The sequence below is a fragment of the Triturus cristatus genome, chromosome 6, assembly GCF_964204655.1.
Source record: "Triturus cristatus chromosome 6, aTriCri1.1, whole genome shotgun sequence".
NCBI classification, from domain to species: Eukaryota; Metazoa; Chordata; class Amphibia; order Caudata; family Salamandridae; genus Triturus; species Triturus cristatus.
Window position 1 is genome coordinate 187378422 of NC_140589.1, and position 26740 is coordinate 187405161.

The 26740-nt window shown below is 41.8% G+C and overlaps 1 protein-coding gene across 9 annotated transcripts in view; it reads left to right on the top strand.

The window, feature by feature from the left end:
* LOC146816608 (cysteine-rich secretory protein 2-like) overlaps positions 1-26740 on the top strand; it is a 387915-nt gene that overhangs the window by 327691 nt on the left and 33484 nt on the right. For all 9 annotated transcript variants that reach the window (XM_085610479.1, XM_085610484.1, XM_085610482.1 and 6 more), the window contains 3 exons: positions 7217-7362; positions 11559-11644; positions 13511-13599. In XM_085610479.1, the coding sequence (XP_085466605.1) occupies positions 7217-7362; positions 11559-11644; positions 13511-13599 (321 nt within the window). The remainder of the gene's footprint in view (positions 1-7216; positions 7363-11558; positions 11645-13510; positions 13600-26740) is intronic.

Consider the following 26740-nt stretch of genomic DNA (forward strand, 5'->3'; position numbering starts at 1 on the left):
CTGTGATCGAACACCTGAGGAGAGCTTTAGACGAGGGCCGCACTTCAGCACTGATCTTATTAGATCTCAGTGCCTCGTTTGACAGAGTCTCTCACAAGATCATGTTACAGCGGTTGAAGGGAGTGGGCATTGTGGATTCTGCCCTGGAATAGTTTGCCTCGTTTCTTGCTGAAAGGACCTTCCAGGTAACAGCTCCCCATTTTGCTTCCATATTCCATACTTCCAAACATGGGGTGCCACAGAGCTCAGCTTTGAGCCCTTTACTTTTTAATCTTTATGTTTCACCTTTGGCAGCGGTGGCCAGGAGCAGAGGGCTCAAAGTGGTATCATATGCAGACGATACTCAGTTGGTAGTTGCACTCAAGGACGACTATGCACTGGACGCTTGTAAATTTCGGAGCGATCTTGAGGCTGTCGCTGAGTGAATGACTGCCAACTGTCTCCAGCTCAATGCCAGCAAGTCGGAGGTCTTGCTGGTAGGGAGAGATCCTGAGCTGTGGAGAGAATGCTGGTGGCCGGCCACCCTGTGATGTGCACCCACCCCTAAACAGGTGATAAAAAATCAAGTCTGGGTAGACTCTGCCAACCTTTCTGACCCACACCAAGAAAGTGGCAGGGGCCTGCTTTGGCATATTGCATGGGCTTAAACCTCTGCTGGGGTTGTTTGATCCGCCCATTAAGCAGGTTATTGTGCAGGCTTCTATCCTGTCACTATTGGACTATGCTAGCACACTTTATATGGGGACTAATAAGGTTGAAATTCAGAGAATGCAGAGGGTTCAAAATGCTGCTGCCAGAACTCTTCTTGGCTTTCCTAGAATGTGTTCTACGACGAATGCCATCCGTCGCCTTCCCTGGCTGCCTGTGGCCAAACGTGTAGAGTTTTAGTCCCTCTGCATTGCTTTTAACATTTTAAAGCTCTCTTCCCCTGGCATCCTCGCGAATTTACTAGCACCTTACATTCCTGCCCGCCAACTTCGGTCAATGGGGCAGTATCTGGCGGTTGTTCCTCGGGTGAGGAGGGTGCGCGCTGGTGGACGTTCCTTTTGTATTTTGGCAGCCAAACTTTGGAATGCGCTACCTTTACATATTCGTGGCATGGATAACTATTTGTCATTTCGTAAGGCAATCAAAATGTAGGCTTTCTTTCTGGTAGCTTTGCAGTTTTCTGCTATCAGTAATGGGACACCCCTTTGCTGGGGCAGCTGTGCGCTTTAGAAACGGTATACCATAACATAACAACATGTCTTCAATTGTCCCTAGTAAGGGAGCATTTATGGATATTCCCATGTAAGATTTATATATGGTGTCTGTCACAGGCGGCCTTTCTAGCAGTATGTTTTTCTGCCGAAGAAAGACTTACAGCTTGAGACTGACTTCTGCTAATAGGTCTCCATACTTCCTCTCCGCTATCGTTCCTAATTTACGAGCATCTATAGGTATTCCTATGTAAGGTTTGCAAAGGGTCTCTGTCACAGGGAACCTATCTAATGGTATATTTTTCTTTTTCGGCTGAAGAAATCCAGGAGCTTTAGGCTGCTTTTCTGCTAGTAAATCAGTGTCAGACAGGTTATCCACTTGAACAGCTGAATGGGAGGATGGTCGGTTAGAGGTTAGTGGGTTCAAAGTGTAAGCATTATCTGGAATAGTTTGGGGATGTTAGGCATTTACCTTGAGTCTTATAAGTGACTCTATTGGTGGCCTAAATCTATGCTGTAGGGCTATCCGTACTTCATCAAGCTCGTAATTTGGTAACTTCAATCCAATACGATTTAATGTTAAATGCCCCCTATTAAGCCTGGATGCATTTAATATGTCCTCTCTTATAATAGGCCTACAACCCCTGACCTTTCGGAGCCACTGGATAGCTTTATTGATTAATGAATCATGTGTTTCCCAGTTGGAAATTTTGGTACATTGATCATAAATATATCACATTGCTCAGTGATGGCTTCTATTGGTCTTGAAGTATGTCTATTAGAATGTGATGTTGGTGGAGCTTCCCTCTCATTTTGGGAAGGGCAAGAGTTAGGATTTCGCTCTCACTCTGGAAAGAGCAAGAGCATTCCCCCAGTCATGTTTGCTACATGGGTCCAAGTTTGAGAATGTCTTTTGGGGTCTTCTGTGGGCATACTTCCAAGTTTGACATCTCGGCTTGGACCCACAAGGTCAACCTTTCCTACACTTTGGGGTATGTTCGAGTTAAGATTAACATCCAAGGCCACTATATTACCCAACTTATCATTGAGAGTCTTGGCCAGCCTTCCCATGTAATCTCTTAAGGTAACTATCTCTTTCTTTAGTGAGGTTAGATGCACACTGGCAAAATCCCTTGCCTCGGGTGCAACACTGCTGTAGGATACTGGTGGCTGTGTGTTGACCATGCTTAATTCGTCCATTGGCTGTAGTGCTTTGTACCAATTGCTGCATTCAATTGTTATTACAGGCTCAGGGGTAGACAGTTCCAGTGGTTGGGTATTTATCGGAAATGATGTGCAGTCAAAGGAGCAAATGAGCTGCTTGTGTTAGTGTCTACGGTGTTGTGAACCAATATATTACTGCTTCACGCTTTCTTAAAAAATAATTGTTTACCCTTGGGTTTAATAGACTTAGAGGCTAGGAGGCCTTCAGCTTCTTCTAGAAGTGCACCTACTTTGTTCAAAGTGCAATTCTCTGCTGTCCTTGCTTTTTTATAGCTTTCCATGTGTCAGGGGACTAATTTTTGAATTTTCGTTTCACCCTGATGGCCAATAATGCTGCGTTCTTTAACACACTCTTTAGGTGACTACAGTGAGCAGGGGTATGCAACAAACATCCAACATTTCTAAAGTTAGCCACCCCAAAATGAACTATTTAAAGAGGGACCAGCTCAATCTATTAATTACTCAGTGGACAAAGAGAGTACTGAGTTCATGGTTTTGATTACTGCTGACGTGAATCCTGTTAATGGTGGATTAATAGTATAAATTAAACAATAGCAGTGAGCTTGTAGATAATATAAATTAAAACAGTTACACATGCTTTGAAATAGTCTTGAGACCACGATAAGTTGTTCCACACCTATGGAAAAAACACTAGGAAATTGCAATAGGTCCTGCAACATATGGTTTAGAGCAACAAAGGACAAAAAGCAACTTGCACGGAACCATTCGGTCCCTCGATACTTGTGGATGATGACTGTAAGCCCAGGGGTTCCAAGGGTCCGATCCTTCTAGTGGAAATGGGCCACCAATCACACAGAAAGATTGAGCCACCAAAGCCCAGACCTTCCCAAATAGCAAATGCAGTGGAGAGAGGCTGCAAAATGAAGCTTCTGCTGGCCAGAGACGATGCAGAAGTGGGTTACATATTACACCTCTCTAAGATAGAGAGGTAGATGTGCTGTGAAGGTAAGCATGTTAAAAGTGTTACACTGAGCCAGGAAATCACTGTGTAATAATGGGTCCTGGCACTTGTACCACCAATTATGCATGCCAGGAAAAGAGGAACAACTGGGAAAAGTGACCCTGTAAGTGAAGGCCACAGGGCAGCTTGTCAAGAGTTGACATGGTGTGTCCAATGGGGAGACAAGGGAAAAAGAGTCAAACTTACTGCATAAGGCTTGCGAGGCACACTTTTCAGAGGGTGCTGTGCTCAGCCCAACTTCTTTCGGTCACGGATGCTATGGGTGGGCCTGCCCTTGGCAATTACACGTTCTGAGTTGTGGGTGGAGAGGCAGCACTTTGAGAGTGATATAGGTGCATTCCCCATGCAGCACCTTTGGAAGTTGCACAGGAGGACCCTGGAACAATGAGCCCCACCAGGGCCTATGGAAGTGCTGGCTAGTAGGAAAATTAATTCTGCACCATGGTTAGAGAGGCATTGCTTTGAGCATGATGTCAGATCCTCCCCCTTACAGAAGCTGTGAAAGTTGCACAGTACCCTGGGAAATTAAGTCTCATTAGGGCTTGAGGAAGTGCTGGAGAGTAGGAAAATGTGTCATGGAATAATTTATTACTGTTTTGGATCCCTGTTTGGGTGGACTTGCTGCTTTGTGGGTGCCTACATGTCCCTCCCAAACCCCCTGCCTGTTCCTTCCTATACCCCTCCTTATACCTTCTTGTCACCCTCCCATTTACTAGTAATTATTTTACAACTTACAGCCACTCCCTCTTTCCCTCTTAAATTTGCTACTAAAATGTATACGTGTGTGGAGGCTCCGGAGTCAGGTGTAGATATCCACACAGAAAAAGACAGAAACTATGCAGGTTGGTTTGTGAATAATATTTTGTAGTTCATTTGTAATACCATTAAAGTACTAAAGCACATACTACAAAACACATTTTGAGAATATGTCCCTATGTGTTCAAGATAGCTCAGCATGCTCCAGTTCCTAAATGGCCCTTGCATGGTCTCAAATTAAATATGTACGGTTGGCACCCCTCTTTTTTTCCGCTAATATATGGAACCTTAAATGAGTTAATAGTTACGATATTGGCCACTGGTCTCCTGTCCAGCACATAGATGCATTACATCTGAATTCATTAAGAACTTTTGAAGCTTAAAGTTTGTCCACCGCCGCTTTGCCTAAGGCTTCAGACTGTATTTTACATTGCTCAATGTCATACAATCAGCAGAATATGCAAGGAACCCCCTTCTATTCCATCACAAATTACTTTAAACAAAAGGTGTAATTTGTTTACAAATTTCTAATGACTATAACCTCACTCACCCTAACAACCCTCAATATTTGCTTGAATGTATGCTCTCATAATGTGCAAAGCCAACTGGACATAGGACACAACTGAAGCTTTCCTGAGTTGTAAAATTACAGTGAGCCAAGACTGTAGATGATGCAGTGTCAACCTCCAATTGTCTCATTTGAGTGGAGTTTAGAGATGAGTCAGTGGGTCTTACCTTTGTTTGTAAAGAGGGTCATGTGTGCATAAATCTATCACTCTTCCCTGTTCCCAGTAGACTTTGCCTAGGAATGTAAGTCATTATGGTAAGCGGATTCTCCAGTCAAACTTTATGTTTGTTGTAGAACAAACTGACACTTGTCATTTCATTACTCCCTTTGGGCCACATGAACGAACAAGGCAATTTTCGAGTTCCTAATTGCGACTTTTAGTGACATGCAATTATGAATTTGCAAAATGCAGTGTACTAATGTATCTCAGAAAAATTTTGCGATTCCTAATGGGATCACAATTGACCTGCCGCATCAATATTCAAGAAGTAGGTAGCAATTTGGGACCAATTGTGAATTGCTAAAAACAGAGGAATGGTAGCCTGTTGGGGACAGCAGACCACCATATATGTGTTTGCTTTTAAATAATGCAACTTATTTTTAGAAATGCAGCCTGTTTTCCTTAATGGAAACGATGCAGTCCAAAAAGAAAACTGAAACCTTTCTGTTTCATTTTTTAAGAGCTGGGACCACTGCCTGCTCTTAAAAAAATGCTTTCTCTACCATCTACAAAGGGGAAGGGGTCCAATTGGGTCCCGTTCCCATTTACGACTGGCTTACCACCTACTTGAAGTAGGCAATAAACTGTGATTGTTGTGCAACTACATTCTGGCCTTAAAATATTCATCTATCCCCCTGTAGCACGCTGTTATGAAGGGATGCCCTTGTGCGCCCCTTCCTAATACCGACTCGCACTCCTATTTTAAGTGTCGATAATAGGTTAGCGACTCACAAAATAGGGTTAGTACATATCAAAAAGCATTTTAGCGGGTCCAAAAGGCCCGATTCTCCATTTGCAACCACTAAAGCTGGTCTTACATGGGGCCCCTACAGCCTCTCAGCAAAAATCCAAGATGCACTTTTTGCATGTTTGTAAAGGAGTTGGTACCCTCTGATTAGATCATTTTCATAAAATAAGATTAACTGTAACATTCCTGTTCCTGAAAGTTGTAAACATATTGACCTGGTTAATATTACAGTAAAATCAATTCAGCTTTTGCATCGCTGGCTGAGAATTACAAATTCCTTCTGCCTTCGCTAAGAGCATATTGCTTATAAATGAATCTAATGACACCATCAGACTTTGTTTGCTTTGGAGACATTCTTTAAAATGTTAATCTCAGAATATTACACGACAGCAAACATTTAGCTCATAGTCTGAGCTGCCATCAACTCTATAGCAGATATGAGCCTTGGTACACTGTAATATGACCCTGAAAAGTTGGACGTTTAACCAGGGAAAAATGAATAAACTCGAATATTAGTAGCACAGGAAAATGGCGCGTCACTTCATTCCTAATCCCCTAGTAAATAGTACATATACATTGTTTCACAGGAAAATCTTTCTAAGAAACAGCCTATACTTCAGAATCAAATGTAAGCAATATGGGGCATATTATCAAGACAGGCAATAACATTACCGCCGCTTTAGCTGTAGAAAACTGCCGCTAAAACGGCGATAATGGGCTTGATAATATGCTCTATGGAATTCCAATTGAAGCCCATGTTAGATGTGAAGGACATCTAGCCTGAGCTTCAATTGGAATACCACAGAGCATATTATCAAGCCCATTATCGCCGTTTTAGCTGTAGTTTTCTGCCGCTAAAGCGGGGATAATTTTATCGCCTGTCTTGATAATATGCCCCTTAGTACTTAATGGTTGTCGTACCAATCAGTCCAGTTAACATGCTTAAAAAGGAAATGAACGTGTTAATTGACAATTGAAAAATCAGTTGAATATCCACTCATGTGTTTGGTTTTATATAAAAGTCTTTGTAAAAGTAGGAAATTAAAGTTTATTGTGACTCCTATTTCATAGCAAATGTGCTTACTTTTTTTAAATGTAGATGATCTTTTCAAACTTGTTTTCTGTACACGGAACAGGACATCCATGAACCATTGAATCACATGAACCCCCTGAACCTTCACCTGTTGTTACTTAGATTATTGCATGAAAGCCAGGGCTGCATGCATGCATCTTCAAATATCATCAGCTAAATTAAGGGTCGGTATCTAAAACATTGTGCTTTGTAATTTAAACAGAGTAGTAAAATATATTGTTGTCATATGATGCAGAATTGTAGCTTTTCACGTTTTACGGATTGAAATTCTGCTGCTGGTATATTTTCGCGTGGTTCCGGTTGCGAGCTTCAGACACTGCATGCTTCTGACTTCGCTGTTCAGGCTGCTTCCTGCAATGTTGTAGTATTACATATTCTTACACCATTCATACAATTAAGTCATTTAATATGCTTTGCATTTTTTAGCAACTGTTTGTGGTGAAACCGTGCTCAAAACAAGGACTCCCATCTCATGGAGAGAAGTAATTAACAAGTGGTACAAAGAGGAGGAGAATTTTATATATGGTTCTGGGGAACGATTCCCTAATGCACAATATGGAGATTATATTCAGGTATGAAACCTCCTCTCGGTTATCGTATGAATTACACCTGTGTGACGTGTGATCTAACCTTACTTCTACCTGCTTTGTGAAGATGTCTTAGACATTTTCCCAAGTTCATGAAAGCTATGGAGGAAGAGACGTTTTAAAAGAAATCATACAATAATATTTTGTAGTGTTGACAAGAATCCGCCAAGTTGTGTAGTTCACAGGGTGATTTTTTGAAGTAGAGCCGAATCACTACAATGTGTACAAAGGGCCCAGGAGATCTTCATGACTGACCCATTGTTCAAACAGACACATATAAGGTTCCATTAAAGAACGCACAAGGAACCAATGGCCTTACAATCGATCATTATATCATATAACAAAGGACAGCAATGAAATTCATCTACAAATGCCACTTACCATTATTAGTAAGATATGTGAGAAACGTTCTCAGCAAAACCTGCTTTTGCAAGATGATTTACCCGTGAAAATATTATTACATTACAACTATTAGAACATTGGAATGTTGGAAGCTCCATTGAAAACAATGGAGTGCTCCGGGCTTATAATGACTGGTATAAGCCCAGAGCTGCAACATTCCAATGCTTCTTTGTGGCTGTGAACAAAAGCTTCAGGGAGCCTGAGGGGATTTCAATCCCATTGCGCTCCCTGAAGCCTTTGTTTAAAACATTCTGCCCTCTAGTGCCAGAATGTTCTAATAGCCTTATAGCCCTTCGTAGCAGCGCTATACCGGCTATTAATGTCCAGCTGCCTTGTTAAAGTCCCTCGCCTTCGGCTCGGGCCTTTAACAATGCAGCGGGCCTTTAAGAGCCGGAATAGCCTGCTACGGCGGGCTATAATAGAACATTAATACAACATTTCACAAGAATATGTTTTAGTCGGAAGAGTACCTCCCACTGAGGGGAATATTCACAAGAAAGTGGCGGTGTGCGGATTAGCTCCAAAGTTGCTAATGCCACGCTCCGTCACTTTAGAAACGCAGGGATGCACCATATTCACAATAATACGCAACTTCCCTGTGTTTCTCCATGCTCTGGTGCTAAATTCAGCCTCCTAGCACCAATGTGGGCACCCTTGCACCGTAGTGCAAGGGTGTCTGTGTTGAGGGAATGATTGTTTATGTGCAGTAAGGTGTCCCTTCCTGCACTTAAAGAACCAAAATGCAGATCGCAACTCCTATGTGTGCTGCATTGTGCAGCACACATAGAAGTTGCAAATGGTCATTTTTTAATGATTGTTTATATGCAGTTAGGGACACCTTCCTGCAACATAAACAATAATTCATAGCAATTTGCTGGTTCTAAGTGTGCTACACAATGCAGCACACATAAAAATAGCAAAAGCAAGGAGAAAGAAAGAATTTCTTCTTCTTTAGCCTTGTTAAGACCCGGTTGTCCCTAGTCTTAATTTTGGCTCTTCCTCCTATTTACGCCACTCTTGTAAATAGGGGGCAGCATAAAAATCAAAGGCTGTTGTGGCAGAACACCCACCGCACACCCATTGCCCACTCCTTTCACGCTAAGTCTAGCATGAAAGGGGGCCTTGTTTACAAGGTGGCGTTAAGCCATGTTAAGTGGCTCAACGCTGCCTTGTAAACAGGAGAGGCCCCTATCGGCACAGATACATCGGCACAAGTGACGTTCCTGTACTGATAGGGGATTGTAAGTATTCCCCTAAGTCTTTCATTTTGCAGTGAAGGTTACCTGTTGTCAAAGGTCTGAAGAATCCACAAACCTTAGGACATATTTACAAGAAAGTGGCAGAGCACGACTTAACTCCAAAATGACTAACGTTGCGTTCTGTCACTGTGGAAACGCAGCGATGCCCCGCATTTACAATAATACACCACTTCCCTGTGTTTCTCCCTGCACTGGTGCTGAATTCAGCTGCCTTGCCCCAAGGCAGGCACCCTTGCACAGTGCATGCGTACCTGCATTGAGGGAATGATTGTTTATGTGCAGGAAGGTGTCCTTTCCAGGAAGGTGTCCCTTCCTGCACATACACAATCCAAAATGGCGATTTGCAGCTCCTATGTGTGCCGCATTGTGCAGCACACATAGAAGTTGCAATTCATCATTTTTTTATGATTGGCAATTTACTGTTTCTATGTGTGCTGCCCATTGCAGCACACAAAGAAACAGCAAAAACAAGGAAAAATAAAGCATTTCTCCTCGTTTCGCCATGGTAAGACCAGATTTTTCCCGGTCTTAAATTTTGGTGCTGCCTCCTATTTACACCACCCATGGAAATAGGGGGCAGTGTCAACATCAATGGGTGTTGTGGTGGAACGCCCACCACAACACAAAGTGCCCACCCATTTCACTCCAAGTCTAGCATGAATGGGTGCCATATTCACAAGGCGGCGTTAAGCCACGTTAAGTGGCTTAATGCTACCTTGTAAATAAGATGAAGCCCCTATCACCACAGGATTTTTAAAAAAGTGACCTTCCTTTGGCGATAGGGGCTTCTAAATATGCCCACATGCACCTTCATTAAGCAGTAAAATTAACACAACTTCGCCTGCGGGCAATTACAAGTCCACTGCTCTGATGTTGACGTGTTTTCTATTTTGAAAAAAACAATGCATTTTACCATTTTAGACAATGTTTGTCTTTTGAAAGGTTTAACTCAAGTTATTTATTGATGACCTAATCTAAAAGAATCCTGAGTAAGTCTTAAAAGGCTAATATTCTAATGAGACTGTTTACATAATAATATTATATAAAATTTGTATGTGTCAGACAAAGGAAATCAGTAACTTAGGTCTTCATTGTATAGTCTCTGCACAACCTCTGCAAATCATGGTCAGTTTTTATCATTGGCACTGGCGTCTCAAGTGGCACATTAAAGGCGCCAATGTGACCAGCGCTCGGCTATCTTTGTCAAAATAACATTTACCAACACACTTGATACACCAGTGCAGTGGAGGCGAAGAGTCCATACTTCTATGAGATGCAACCCATGGAAACCTGCCATTAACTACCAGGGATTGTAATATTACATACAGTCCTGGGATACTCCCACTCAGAGGCTGTCTACAATCTGCAGTGCCCTTTGGGGCATTTGGCAGAGGGGATGAAGGATGCACACGATCCATTCAGTGCTCCAGACCTGTGGGGTTTGGGAGGAGAGCAAAGGCACTTTGGATCAGCTGAAGCCCTCTGCCGCGGTCAGCCTGGGGACAGAGGCAGCGTGAACTAAAAGTTACTAGATATTTCCATTTGAATAATTATTTATTCGGTTAAATATTCATGTATGTGTTTTTATTTTTTCATGTATTCATTTATTTTTAAGAATTACAACACAAGTACCTGCAAAAACATTTCCACAAGAAATGAACCTTCAAGTTGCACATGGTGGTTTGGGGGTAACCAGGTGGTTTGGGTTGCCTGAATGCAGGTTGCAAGTTCATACATATATGCAAAGGACAGAGGAGAGGTAGGTTGGGGTAGAGCCAATTAAGACAATGAAAACCAGTATCAGAGCCTAATTTAGCCAGCACATGTAAAGATAATTGTAGGTTGGAATGTACTTAGGAAGATCATAAAGGGTGGTTGTGGCAAAGTAATGTGACATGTAGTGAGCAGAGAAAGAGCAAAGTGGGAGAACCACCGAAAGGAGAGGACAAGTGAGAGGACAAGTGTGGACATTAGAGGTTTGATGTCTCAGAATTGGGGTTTAGTAGAAAGAAGCTAGTGCACACATGGCTTCAATAAAAATGAAACAGCTGTATGAGATAACGTGCACCTGGATGCAACAACAATACAGAGGCTTGGACAGACATAACGCAGCAACAGCACTATGCAAGCAGGGGTAAACAAGGAGACCATACAACGTGTCTAGTGGAATGCAGGGGAGGAATAGGGCTGACAGCCTTCTCTGCTATGAAGCCTGCCACCTATAGATGTTTGAGGTTGTTAAATGTATGTTGTGATATGTTATGTAACCTCGGATCAGACTTTCCAAACGATTTGTACAGGTCATTCATTAGCATCTTTTTCAAATGTGCAACTATTGCTATTATGCAAATCTATTTTGTGTGATAGTTTAGACAGTTAGAAAAACGTTCTATTATCAAAGACCCTCTTTCAAGCCTTGTTTTATTAATCGATTGGAAAAAAAAAAAGAAATTCGATGCAGAATGTAATGCACGTGTAAAATGGCAATACCATTTAGTGTCTGTTTTTTCGCAATTGCAGCTTGTTTGGGCCTTGTCTTATAAGGTTGGATGCACAGTGGCGTTGTGCAACATAGACTACACGTATTCTTGCAATTTCTGTCCTGGGTGAGTGTTGCCAAAATACAACGTTGATCCTAGAACGTAACTTTATTATTATTAAAACATGTACTTAACAACTTTAGTTGATAGTATAGTTTCTCAATTACATAATTGTTTTCGTACACACATGCTCACGTGTTGATGTCTCCATGCACATCGTAAGTAAATATTGTGTGTACATATTTGTGAGAATGCTGGCAATAATGTGCGGAAGTGCATATTGGAACTAAGTTTGATTTATTGGTCTGATAACCTCCTTATCCACAGGGTTTCCGAATAGGTAGATGCGAATAAAGCACAGGATAATTGAAAATGTACAAACATACACAATCTACACATAAAGGTTTTGAAGAACCCAATGGATCATATTGAATTGAACGTTGAAGGTCCCACTTTTTACTCATTGGTCTGCTTGAATAAGCAAATTTGAATATATGTTTTTTACAATGGGATTTCGGTTTATATTTTCCTGATGTATATTTTGAGGGAAATTATCCCAATTGTATGGTAATTGTATAAAGGCCTGCACAAATACACAATCAAGATTGTAAAGTGCAGTGTCATCAGTAGGTCCAATACCATAGTTGGATACAAACAATCAGAATACCTTCCCAGAAGAGCATATATAGGACTCACATTTAACTTGCTTGATTTTAAGCATGGTTTGAAATACCCACGCAACTCTCCATGAAATGCCTTTCCAGGGGAGAGTAACTCAACACAGTGATTTGTGCTGCGTTTCATTACTCAAGATTTTTGAAGCCAAAGTGTCTTTGCGTGGCTTCAAAAATCTGACTTAAGGTTTGAGTAGCTCTTGCAGCACGCAACTTCAAAGGTCCAAAAATTTGGCCCTATATGTTAAGCTTGAAAAAGTAATTTCACTATGTGAACCATGGATTTCCCATGGAATGTCAGTGCTATAGATACATTTTTTATGGAAACTGTGCTGTCAACTAAGAACTGTAAAGGGAATTCCAAGCGTCCTTGCTATTGCTAATTTGTTTGAATGACTATTACAAATTATAATATGCTGGGATAGATGTGGACCCATTTGAAGCAAAATATGTGAAGGCATGGTAGAAAGAAGAATCAGCTATGAATTGAGGCTTGTTTTAGTTCTGCTCTGTTCTACAACAATCTATCACAAATTGATACCTCAAACTTTGTAATATCATCTGTTTTGTCACGTGGAGGGATGGAAGGATTTAGAGTATGGATAGAAGGGTTTAGTCAACCAAGGAGCAACTCTTCCACCACAAACGCATGGCTGTTGAAACTAAAATACTTATGTCTCTGGTGAGTCCTTTTGGAAGATAACTAATAACTTTTCAAAGATGATGTCTGATCATGAGCTATTAACATAATTAAAGATGTGTCAATCAAGGGCAGGCCTTTTAATGTTTTTCCTATTATAGTTTAATATTGCAATTATCTTTCATTCGGGCAATGCGATTGCAAAATCTGGAGCCATGCCTCAACCTAAGTTTTATAGTACATGTTCAGTACTTTCTCGCATACTTGCTGGTAGCCACAAATTACCACATGTATATGTCGGTGGAAGTTGAGTGGGGAAAAGGTCTGTAATGAGGAAAATGTGCAGAAGTAAAGTGCATTATATCCTAAATAAAGGCCTAAAAACAACTAAAAGAACAACGATGATCCAGAACCAAATTGTTTAATTTGGGCAAAGGAAAACTATATTTTGAAATGTAACACACTTTTCATTTTACCAAAACTGACATTTCAGTATATCTATTGCCTTTGGCCTACAAAATGTTACTTAACATTCCCTCCCTCCAAGGAATTTGATATTATTCAATGCTGTTAGTGTGATGGCCCTAACTTTTCACATTTACATTAACAAATGTTTAGGACAAACGATTATTTGAGAGCACACAAGCCATATGAAGAAGGTGAGCCATGCGAAGCATGCCCTGACAGCTGTGAGGATGGACTATGCAGTAAGTATCAAAAACTCATTGACAACTTTTAGAGCTCAAAATATGTTATATTTTAAGTCAATTTCAAAATTAGTTGCAGTGCCAACATATTTAAGGTCTAAGGGATTTATTTTTGAATGAGCCCTTATAGCAGAAGTAATTTTTACCATAGCAAGATCATTCATGAGAATAGTTCCTGGGGTACTTGCTAGAACAGTGAGTAGGCATTTGTACATGCTAGTGCGCAGTGTGAGAAGAAACTTTACATGTCATGCAGAGGATATTTATATGGATGGAGAGATTTAGATGCTCAGTTTGTCTGATAAAAGGAGAAGGATTGCTGTGGGGTAAATCTTAGCAAAGGTGATAAGATGACGATGTTGTTGTGCTCTGTCAAGCACCTTTGACAAATTTCCTGGCTTAAAAATTGGTTTGTGAAAATGTCTCTCAGCTGAGTGATGAAGATGGCGCACAATTGGTTCTGGAGAGTATTCCACAGCAGTACCTAAAATAGTGGAACTATGGGACTCTCAATGTAGCACAAAGTTCCACACAGTGAAGAGAGTGTGACAGGGAGAGCATAGTGTACAGACAGAGCTTTGAGAGGTCAAGTGTTAAGGTGCCAAGACTGATTCATGTACAAGTATGAGTACCAAATATATGCTTTGAGTTTGAATGCCTAGGTTTGGTGTTGTGGGTGAGACTTTATGAACAATAAAGGCTTGCTTACAATTGTGCAAGATGGCTATTTATACCTAAAGTCCACAATAAATAGAGATATTTTAGGGGAAAATAAATTACCCCTATTTTGAGTTGAGCTCTGCAAAATGAGAATTACATGCAGATGGTATTGCTTTTTGCACTGGTACCTTTAGGGAACTTTTTCCTTATAAAATCAGAAGGTGTGATGAGCTAAAATCTACCTGGAGAAAACTCCAGAGTTGCAGTCTTTATTGCACCAAGTATTTACCAGATGTGGCAAACTCTGTAACCCCTGCACAAAGAGGTGCCTAGGCAGGCAATCACTTTATCAAGAGCTGAAAATGACTATTGGATTGCGAACTATTGCACTGATCTATAGTTATAATAGTTAAAATATTGAGCAAACTTCTAGAAATCTTGAAAAGGAAAGAAATGTATGCCTTAATGATTTAGTAAGAATGATTCCCAAACAACCAATACATTTCCACCTGCATCACATTTTTGTTCATGCCTTAATTCTACATCCTGCATTTTCCTACATGCCTCTGCTCAATACCTTTATTATCTTGATACAATGTGAGACAGCCTTATCTCTTCCCTGATGAACCACATTCTGTCAGATTTGCTCCATACACATAATCCTTGAGCAATCCCAAGGTAGGAGTATTTCGCAATTGATCTATTCAGTTACCCAAATATCATAGAGTCTCCTCACAACCATGAAAACTAAACATAGCATTTCTGTTGTCTTTTTCTGACATGCACTTAAAGCCATGGAAAGCTTAGAGCTGGACTAGTGTTGTTAGGTAGGACTTTCATGTTTGTGTAATCGTTACCAACTTTGGAATTTCATCACTAACGAGTACCATGGTCCATTATTGCCTCATAAAAAAGAATCCCAACAGAGAGTTAGCCGGTAAAATCAACAAGCTCACCACAGAAGCAGCGGAAGAAGGCTGGATCTGCAAAAAAAATAATCCAATTTCAAAATAAAAAAGATTGCAGAATCCCAGTCTTATGTGCCCTCCCCAAAAACCATAAAGATCCAGTCAACCCTCCTGGAAGACCCATTATCTCTGCATATGGGTCCCTCCTAGAACCATTGGCACACTATATAGATGTTTTCTTAAAGCCATTTTTGACTAACACACAGGCCTACACCAGGGACTCAATGGACATCTCATTAAGGGGGAAGGTCTTCCCTTTGATGAAAGTAAAGAGTATTTATTTACCTTTGATATTGAGGTACTATGCACGAATATCACTGCATAACATCTACCTTAGAAACTAGACCCACACCTCATGATATCCCAACCTAATTTTGGGTGTCCCTTGCCACACTATGCCTGAAAAATATTTGTTTTGTATTCAAAGAAGATCTATACCTGCAGGCAAAAGTGGTAGCACTGGGGTGGAGCTTCCCACCAGAAGTAGCAAGCTTGGTAATGGCCTGCTTCAAAAATAAATGGGTTTACAACAATGGAAACCCATACAGAACTAATATTAGACACTGGCTTCGAAAAACATCAGTGATGTACATATGATGTGGGAAGGAGATAAACAAATACTTTTAGCATTCTATGAGAGGCTGAACCAAAGGACAGCTGACCTAAACTTCACTATAGCAAGTTACACTAAGCAAGTTAACTTTTTAGACCTATGGATAATGGGGAAGGAAGGGAAGCTAGAAGTCAGACTCTACACCAAGCCTACTGACTGCAACATCCTGTTAAACTTCTCCAGTAGACATACTCAAACCCTTGTGATTTGGACTATTTCTCCGTATCAGGAGAAATTGGTTACATAAGAATGACTACTTTAAGATTGCCAGTATTTTGGTAAACACGTTAGTCAACAGAGGTTACCCCAAAAGACTTGTAACGGCTGCATTTAAGAAAATCTGGTTCACACCTAGAAAGACATTGCTGTTCCTCAAAATACAAAAACCAAAGGAAATGATGGACGGAGTGTTGAACATTGCAAGCACTCACCCCCAGTCAACTGATCTGGGTTTAATCCATCACCATTCTTTAGCCCACTCTGCCACCCCAGTTCAGACATGGCCATATGCAAATCAGTCTGACCCTGTGCCTCATGGGAACAGTCCAGCCCAAACTGCCAAGCCATGTCTTTCCTGGACCGGAAACAAGCTTCCTAGGACCGGTTTCTGGCATTTCAGCCGTCTTCAGCCAGGCTTGCTTGAATCCAGTGGCAAAGTGAGCAAGGGACTCACGTCTGAGCATACCCTGCCAACTTATGGCGAACAATGCAAAAACCAAAGGAAATGATGGACGGAGTGTTGAACATTGCAAGCACTCACCCCCAGTCAAGAACGGTGATGGATTAAACCCAGATCAGTTGACTGGGGGTGAGTGCTTGCAATGTTCAACACTCCGTCCATCATTTCCTTTGGTTTTTGCTTTGTTCCTCAAAATACACCAAGAAGGTACCCCTCTCCCTTGTGTTATCACCTACAAACCCAAAGCCAACAAAGTCAGGAACATAATAGAAAGAAACTGGAAGATGTTGACCCCTTTAGAAATACCAAACCTATGCTCTTATTCGGAAAGGGATGCAACTCACATGATCGACTAGTCTAAGCCACTGGCCCAGGCGAAAGGAAGAAAGACCTCAGAGAAATATTATAACTGCCCTTGTCATAGAACACTACAAATGTAATAACTGTTCAGCCTGCCAGTTTATTAGCGACACAAAAACCACCACTCTCAATGGCAAGGTACATCGCCAATTGAAGTTCCCCAATTACAACCCAAAAAACATGATATATTGCATACAATGCCCATCTGAACTAGTGTACATTAGCCAAAGAACCCAATCTGTGACAGCACGAGTATTACAGCACAGATCCAGAGTCAGACGTGCAGTGCAAGGTGTTCCCCTTGTAGAACACTACAGAAATTTCAACAACGCCCTCTGATCAGTACTATTTGAAGTCCACAGAAACTGCAGAGGAGGGTCCCTCGAGTTGATCTTAAAGAGACAGAAACCAGGATGATGCATTAATTTGGGACAGCCACAAATGGGCTGCACATCTTACATGAGATGTGGGCCTTACTCTAACTGAATTTCATGTGACTATATGAGCCAAATTATACCAGAATAATATATGTACTTCCTCGATATGCACTCTGTTCTGGTTGCACTATGTAACCATATATTTACAGATATGTTCTACATGCTAACTGTTAATACAATATGTTTGTAATATTGTTACAATATGTCTGAAATACTCATCTATGTATTTTATTTTTGTGCAGCTCTATAAATCGGATGCGCACTACATAGATGGGATTGGCCCATTTTTGCCCAGGTACCAATTGACACCCATTTTCCAAATTAATGATTCCAGCCACATTTCAGCCTCATTGTATCATCGCTTAATCTAACACTGATAGGCACTACCAAGAGTTTTCCTCAGCTGCCAACATGAGGCCTGCACTGCACATCTCCAAGCGGGGAGACACTCCAAGATGTCCGACAGGTTTCACTCCCCATCATGTGACTTGAATGGCATGTCTTTTTAAGCAAGCTCCAACCCCTGAACAATGCGCACCAGTAGATGTTATGTGGTCGCTCTACTAGTGCCGACTAAACCTATGTATTCCTAAATGCACCAGCTACGTAAAGACTGGCTCCAACACACGGAGGACTCCACAGCGCAGCCAAACTAATAAGTCCAGCGAGCTCCAAGATTTGCCTCACATGGCACCCCATTCTTCCAGCAACTGCTAACCCTCTGTGAATTATGTTCACAGCTCCCTTCCCTGCCCCAGAAAAGCTGACAAAGGTTTTCACTGCTTTTCAGTGCAACCCAATTGCTTACCGTGGCACACTGTGCAGCTCTCATTTCCTCATGAGCCTGCTGGGGAGATAACAAAGGTTTTCTCCACTCTGGGCTGCAGCCTTGATCCCTGACCAGGTCAGCCACATATGTAAATTCCTGAACGGTGATGGTTAATTATAATTATCTTGCCTCCCATTTGCTTCTCCCCTAGCGCAGGCCAAATGCTGATAATAAGAAACTGCTTTTTCTCCACAGACCCACGTGCATGCACCCTGTGCACCTGGACATCTAAACACCAATAGCCAACAATGCTATCAGGCAACTAAAGTGATTTTCCCAGCAGATAATTTCACTACTGATAATCACATCTACATGAGTACTTTTATTAAATATGCACCGTGCACTGACTGTCCTGCACGAGGGTCCTAGAGCAATGATGAACATGCAACACTTCTGCCATAAACTGTAGGCACTTTTAGGACACCAATTTATTGACACTCCCTTTCCAGCTGAATTTCATCATGATAGCTGGGCCTGCATGGGAGCTTGGTCCCTATGGTACAAACAGGTAGTGAACATATTGGTGACATAGTTTTAACCTTTTATATTCCGCGCTTTGCATGTACTAAACCCTAAGGTTCCCGTACCTGTTTTTTTATCTCCAGGCGTACAAAAAAACTTTTTAGCACCTGTAACCATTTTACAATGTACATATTATGTAACCATTAGGTTGTTGCAGGGATTCGCGGAGTTATGTAACTATGCTTGGGATCGTAGAACCTTAGTAGGCAGGGACTAAGTTATTCTACCACCTGACTACCCATGAGTTGGGACCGACTAGCTATAGTGTCTCACTTGCCCTCCTACTCATAGAGGAACAAATGATTAGACACCAGAACACAACACTCCTGACCATCTCAGGAATCGTGGTTGCCATTTATACCCTTTCAATAAGATCTGACAGAGACATGAGAAAAGTGTAAAATGTTTTATTTCAACTATTGTGCTTTATTATGCAGTATGCGTGCCACAATATGTAAGAAGATGCCTAACACAAATATTGTCAGCATAGTAAGTAGTCCATTAATCATAAAAGGAGCTATCATTATATAAAACAGGTTAGCCTAACCCCCTCCCCTTCTAAAGAAGCAAAGTGATTATAAATCAGACGATAACTGGGTGTTTACAGCAGACCCCATACCTTAGCATACACAGATTACATTTCGACGTCTCAGGTGCTGTCATAATCTCTTCCCTGGAAAGAGCCCTCTACAAGTGTTTCGTTACCTATCTGTGCATACCTATATGAAAAAATGATGTGTTCCAAAACAACAGCTGCATTTGCATGTTTTGTCTGGGTGCTAGGGCCTGACCAGATCAGAATAACAAGGGGCATTGTTGCTTGACCCTGTCTACAGTGTTCCGACTTAATCCCAGGAAAGAACAGAAAGCAAAAACAACAGCAGGGTCTGTGTGAAAGTAAAGTTTGGCACAAAGCAATATACGTTCGTATAGTAATGTGCACAAAGCAGAGAACAGTCTGCACTGGACATGTGACAAGGTACGTCCTTCTTCCATTGACCTGAGGAGGCCGATAGTAATGAAGTCCGAAATGCAAAGATATTTTCATTTTCACAGGAGCCTTCCAATCTTTTATGAAATAGTCAACTTTTTGGACACATACCTAAGAGCAGGTCCTCCATGTGACACCATATAAAGGACTACCTCCTATTTGGACTGCATAGTAAATAAGGAGCACCGGCACATTTCTCAAATCAACTGGAAGACTGAAGCAAGATTCTAGTTGTTACATTTATTTTGTTGCCTGTAAAATTTCAGCAATTGCTTTCCTTTTCTTTCTTTTCTATGTTTACTTTAATGTTTAATTTTTTTCCAAAAATATTTCTTTATTATTATTATTATATATTTCATTGCAATTATAAAAAAAAACAGCATTATTCACCTGAGCAAAACCCCAAACCCCCGCACAATATAACCATAATCACATAAAATGACATTATTACATATTACCATCTTAAAAAAGGGGAAAAACCCAGATTCTTCTGAAATGTAGCTACATAGCTACAAAGAAAGAACACTTCAAATTCTAAAAGTGCACAGTGCAAATCTTTCATAATTCATAATGCAAGATCAGCCACCTTGCCACTACAGCCACCCAGTTCAATCCAATATATAAGCAGGACACAGCTCGACAGTCCTTTTTTCCTACCCTGATCCTCTTTCTTTGAGGAGATTGCCTTTTCGAGATTATCGACTGCAAGAACTCAGGCTAACCATTGCTGAAATACAGGTGGGTTAGTATCTATCCTTTGGAAGTGTCAACATTTTTAAAGTTCTTCTACGTTTAGAACATGCCCAGACAAATTGCGACATCAGCTCTTTCTATCTCCTAAACCATATAGCCTTGATCTCTACAGGGATCACACAGAAAAAATATAGAATTTTGGGAGAAATACATTTTAATTACATTAAACCTCCCTGCTAGAGATAAGTGCAAGTTATTCAATCTGCTTAGATCTTTTTTCCCTTTTTCTATAAAGGGGTCTACATTTTCTTTAACAATTACTTCTAAGTCGGAAGAGATGGTTATTCCTAAATATACTGCACTTGTTGCTACACGATGATCTGATAGCGCAATTCCTTTATTAATAGTGATAAGGGATTTTTCCTTATTTAATGAGTAGCCTGAAATAGTCCCAAAGTGGGTCGCCTCGCTCTCTACCTTCAAAAGAGCTGTTGCTGGATCATGTGTCATAAGCGCTATGTCATCTGCATATGCTATCGTTTTAGTATCCCATACTTCAAAAGACAGAAGGAATTAGGATATTTTGCTTGATCCTGCGTACAAATGGATCAATATATAAAGCGAATAAGAGTGTGGAACAAGGACACCTTTGCCTAGTCCCCCGAGTGCCCTCAAATGACTTAGAGAGCTCTCCTTCTACAAACACTCTGGCTTCGGATATAGAGCCTTGACTGCTTGTAGAAATCCTGGCCCAACATCCGCTCTCTGCATTACAGCCCATAGAAATTGCCAGGAGACCCTATCAAAAGCTTTCTCCACATCCAGCAGAATCAAAGCCATAGGTTCTCCTGCAACCTGAGGGGTGTCAAAACTGGTAACTACGCTTCTAATATGATCGGTTGTGCCTCTCCCGGTTATAAACCCTTGCTGGCGTCCAGATACCACCTTATTAATTATTGGAGATAGAAGACAGGTCAAGATTTTCTAATAAACTTTGGAATCCCTGTTGATTAATGTAATTGGTTGGTAAGAGCCGAGTTGAGATACAGCCTTCTTTTTCTTAGGGAAAATGGCTATCTTTGCATGTGACCAAGAGCGTGGTGGAATAGCTTAATTAAATATTTGTGCAAACAACATAATTAAGCAGTCTTTCAGCTTTGGCGCACACACCTTCTAAAATTCAGAAGGCAAGCAATCAATGCCAGCAGCTTATCGACAGGGAGACCACTCAATGCGGTTAAAATTTCTTCCCACGAAGGGGACCATTCCAGACCCTCCCGCTCATCTTAACTGAATTTAATAAAAGGGACAGAATCCGGATAGATATGTACGATAGCTTCCTCTACCTTGATACTTTCTGCATATAAGGTTTGATATTACGTATTAAATGCAATCCTAATGCCTGCTGGATCGGAAACCATGCCCCTGCTTGACCTCTTGTTTCGCACACTTCATTTTGCCCACCCTTCTGCCTAACCCTTGTGGCCAGAGGATGTCCTATTGCTCGCAGCATTCATAGACTTTCCCTCTCCTTACTGTATATTTGTCGGCTATTTTTGTTGCTGGTATTTTATTAATCGTTGCTTTGGCTGGAGCTATCCCCATTGGGACGGCAGATATATTATCCTTCTGCTGGGTGGCTACAATTAGCTATCTTTCTTCAGCCGCAAATGTAGTATAGAGATAATACATTTTTTGTTTCTCTTTTTTCGGCCTGTTTAAATTAAACTGTAAAGTCTCCCCCTGTATCCCAGCTTTGATATGCCCCATACTACACCCAACTGAGCACTCCCCACATTCTCATCAAGGAATGTCAGGATCCACTTTCTCAAAGCTCCAATAGGTTATTTTCTTAACAAAACCCCCACTCTTTATTTCCAACACTAGGGGATCATGATCAGACATAACCCGCAGGAAGCTTTCAAAATCACATTCCTGCACAAATGTACGAGACGAAAAGAAATCTAATCGTACATGCGTCTGATTTGGCGCTGAAAAAAGGTTTATCCGATATATACCCATAAGTGGAACCTAATGTGATTTGTTTTCCCAGTGGATTGATATTCTACTATAACCCACCTCCTGCGACTATCTGTACGGACTTGTTAAAGAAACGCCCTTATGATTAATGAGCTAAAATTGCCACACTGCACGTGCATTTCCCTTGCGTTGTCCCACCAATCAATTTTTACCCAAGAGTATCTAACAGTGATAACTGCATCCTTCAATATTTATCTCCTGGAGTGGAGACAAATAATATCAACCTTTAACATTTGTAGTTTGAGAGCAACTATAGACTTCTTTTTCCTGTCATTAAGCCCTCAGATATTAATAGTTGCAATTCTCAGCTTACTCATTTTTTAACCATAATTCTTGCTATCCAGTTACATGTCACTACCTTTAAACACCTAGAATCTGGCAAATACACTCTTTCCCACTTCATAACACATCTCTGAGGGCCTCATTACGATGTCGGTCTGAAAGGCTCCGAATGGCATTTGGATTTTCCTAACCCGTGTCATAACCCATGTTTCTCACTGACTCAGAAACATTTCCGACTGACCGATTACGATAGAAGGTACCCGCTCGGTCTTTTTGACTGAGTTCAGACTGGCATTCTGAGGAACCAAGTCAGTCGGAGCCAAATCGTACAGCTCTACGGACTGCGTTTCTGACCAACGTATTATGATGTCGAAGTCGGAGAGCCTTTCCGACTTGGTTTGTCCGTCAAAGTATGGCTGTCAGAAACTGACCTCTACTTTTCAAGAAAAAGTGGGTTCTATCTTTTCTTCTTTTAGTAATTCACAGGCAGAAGACTCAATAAAAGATACCGAGGACTTTCCCGCAGATTGGAAGTCACTGGTACTGATGAATCATTTTGAGAATATGAGTGTTGAAGACACCATAAAACATTTGCAGGCAATTAAATCTTTGGTCACCCAGTTGGTGGCCCCAATCTCTGAGCTCACTCCCAGTTCCTACTGCAAAGGCAAAAAATCTGGGAATTGTGGTCGATTCCAGACTGTCTTTTGCTGACCAAATAAGTAAGGTGGTATCATCCTGTTTTTTAATTATCAGGATCATGAGGAAAATCAAACGTTTCCTGTGGATGACTGTCTTAGAACAGCAGTAACGGCATTGGTCATGTCCCGCCTAGACTACTGCAATGCTTTATACATTAATATACACAAAAGGCAACTCAGCCGATTACAGACGGCACAAAATGCTGCTGCCAGACTTCTTCTGGGCATTCCTAAGTTTGTATCTATAAAAAAGGGACTTAGTGACCTTCATTGGTTACCTATAAGACAGCGGATTGAGTTGAAGGTCCTTTGCATTGTTTTTAAAACTCTGGAAGGAGGTGGGCCAGATTTTATGAGAAAATACATACACTGGTATACCCCTTCCAGGGTACTTCGCTCAACCACAGCAAGACAGGTACAAGTTCACCGAATTAAAACAGCCAGTTGGGGGGGCAGGAACTTTTTCCACTGCGCTGCTAAGCTTTGGAATAATCTCCCCTCACAGCTGAGAGAGGCCTCCGGCCTGCTTGAGTTTAGGAGGGGTCTCAAGACCTGGCTTTTTCTCTAACACTCCCATTCACGAATCACGATTCTGTATTTAGTTATGATTTCACCCTCTGGATCAGCAGGCAATGCACTTTTTAGCACCAGGACACCTAACGGTAGCAGTGCGCTTTACAAATCCCATTAACATAACATAACTTTGGAGGCCCGTAACAGGCCCCCTTCACCGAGAGACCTCCGGTTGGAGCCCGTGGGGGTACCCATGGGACCTCTCTTTACAAGCATGCAAAGTGTGGCAGGCATCATAGGGTGTTTGCCACAGGGTGCAAAGTTTTCCACAACCACCAATGGCACCCTGTTTTGTTGGTGTTCTGAACCATCGTATTTGGTCAGTCGAACTCCCGGAACCTGAGTCTGTTGAAACTGATTCAGACAAGAGGTCAGTTGGAATGCTTTCTGACCGACATAGTAATGAGGCCCTGAGATATTAATCTATTTAATTGTGTAGTGCCCCCATCCCGCGCCCTCCAACTGCTTCCCCACACACCCTCTGACCCCAATCCATTCTCAAGTCAACATGCCTGAAAGATGACACCAGAGGGAGCTGACATCTCCCGCCACCACCCCATCCAGTCCCCAATCGGAAAAGAAGGAAAATAGCAGAATAGAAAATAGTTGACCAGGAAAGAGAAACAAACACAACATCATGAATAGAATGCAGATTATCCCGAGATCCTCAATCATACAGGGAAAGTGGCCCATTTATACCAAGACTTAGCCCCTCAAAGACCTAACTATTTTTGACAACAGTGCACGACCCCCGCTAAGGTCTTTTAGATATTCCTGGGCCTGAATCTCAGATGTAAAGCTACGAGTCTAGTCCTTATAAATGACTTTTAACTGGGTAGGGTTCTGAAGAAATACTTCAGCCCTTAATGTCTGGAAAGGGTTAAAAAGTTGCCATAGCTGTCATCGCCTCTCCACCGTGGCTTGTGCATAATCAGGTCTAATGAAGAAAGCTAAAACCTCAAACTCTCTCTTAGCATTGGGGCGAGCTAGATGGTATATTTCTTGATGTAACAAGAAATTCCCCCAAAAAACAACTTGGCCCGAGGTCTCTCCAGATCATTAGGCAGTGGCTTCTTCCTTATCAGTGGAAATCTATAGGCCCGTTGGATTTCCACATCCCACTTCCATTTGTTTTTTTCTGGGAAGGTTCCTTTCAGTAAATTGATCATATAAGCTCTTGAGTCCTGCCCCTTCGCCTTTGTTGTCTATTCTCTTGATCTTTGAGTTTCCAGAGTACATCCGCCATAACTGTTTCCTGAGAGGATTTCTGTGTTTTAGGGAGCATTCATTTCAGTCTATAAACACTCTGTCCATTCCTCCACCATGGTGATTCTTCCAGCAATGTCCGAGCAATGTCCGAGCATGTTTTATTTACTTTCTTAATTGTTTTGTATAGTTTTTTTGTAGCCAGCCATGCACGATGACTAGAACTCCGTGTTTCCTCCTGCAGTTGTTTTATAGATTGGAGTATTACAGCCAGGATTGATTCTACTGTTGATGAACCGAGTTACACACACCCAGAGGGTCCGATGTTTGTATTTGACATCTCCCCTTGCTTTTCTGCAGGATATACCAGTTGGGTTGCTGAATACTCCCATCACAGATTCTCCAGTGAGGTCCCCCCTTGCTCCCATCAGCATCCTCTCCAAAACTCTTCCTTCCATTTTTCTTTTTTTATCCCCCACCCCGATATTTTACGCTGTGTTAGACATGCCAAATTATCAGGGGCATCACTACAGGAAGAGTAGAAGCCGACTCATCAGTTGAGGATGAAGCAATATTACACAGATTTAAAAGGTCTGAGTCATCAGTCAAAGAAAATAAATTCTCCTCAATATCGGGAGACCTGGCCATGGTTTAAAACTCTGATGTATCTAAATTCCGACTCTTTGCTCCTGTCAATGTTGTTCCTGAATTAGTCCATGCAAAGGAATCAAGCCAAAATCCTCACTCTGCACATCCTCCTTATGTTTTGGAAAGGTTCTTGTCACATTTGGTGCCACCCAGCTTTCTGGGGGTTGAATTGTGCCCCTCAAAGCTGCATCCACCTTAAACTGGGTCGCAGCATTACCAGGAGTCAAGCCTAGATCCTCAATCTGTGAGTCCTTCTTAGAATTTGGACAGGTACTATCCCCATTTGGCTGAAACCGACTTTCTGGGGTTTGAATTGTGCCCCTCAAAGCTGCATCCACATTAACCAGGATCCGGGGGTGGCGGGTAGAAGAACAGATTCATCCCCACTCCTCTGTGCATATCCCTGGAGTGAGACTAGGCCCACCATTACCAGTACTGGGGCCTTAATGCCAGCTTAATGTTGCAGTCAATGGTTGTGTTACCACGGAGTCCCCAAGTATACCTGTTTTCCCAGGCCATTTGACTCTGTTGTGTCCATTATCATTTTTGTCACATTTCACTTTGCCCTTGCCAATGCTTTCTTCAGCTTTCCCCCCTCCTCGCCTCCTTACCGGGTTCACAGCGGGCAGTCGAGGGGGTGGGTACGGTGGGTGCAGCTGACAGGTTGGCCGATGTCAGTCACCTTGTTCCACGGCCAGGCATTCCATGTTCTTGGGGGGTTGCAGGAACAGAGAACAAGGGAGAGAACATGAAGAAGCTGTGGATTATTTCCACCACTGCGGTTGCCATAGTGCGAAGCAGTCAGCCTTGTTTGCTGCACAAGTTCACTCTGGATACGCCCAGCAGAGACTGCCCTCTGAAGCAGAAACCCGCTAGCATACTTCGGATCAACGCTCAATGGGACACAGGTCAGGGGAGCAGCAGGTAGCCGGCGTCTTA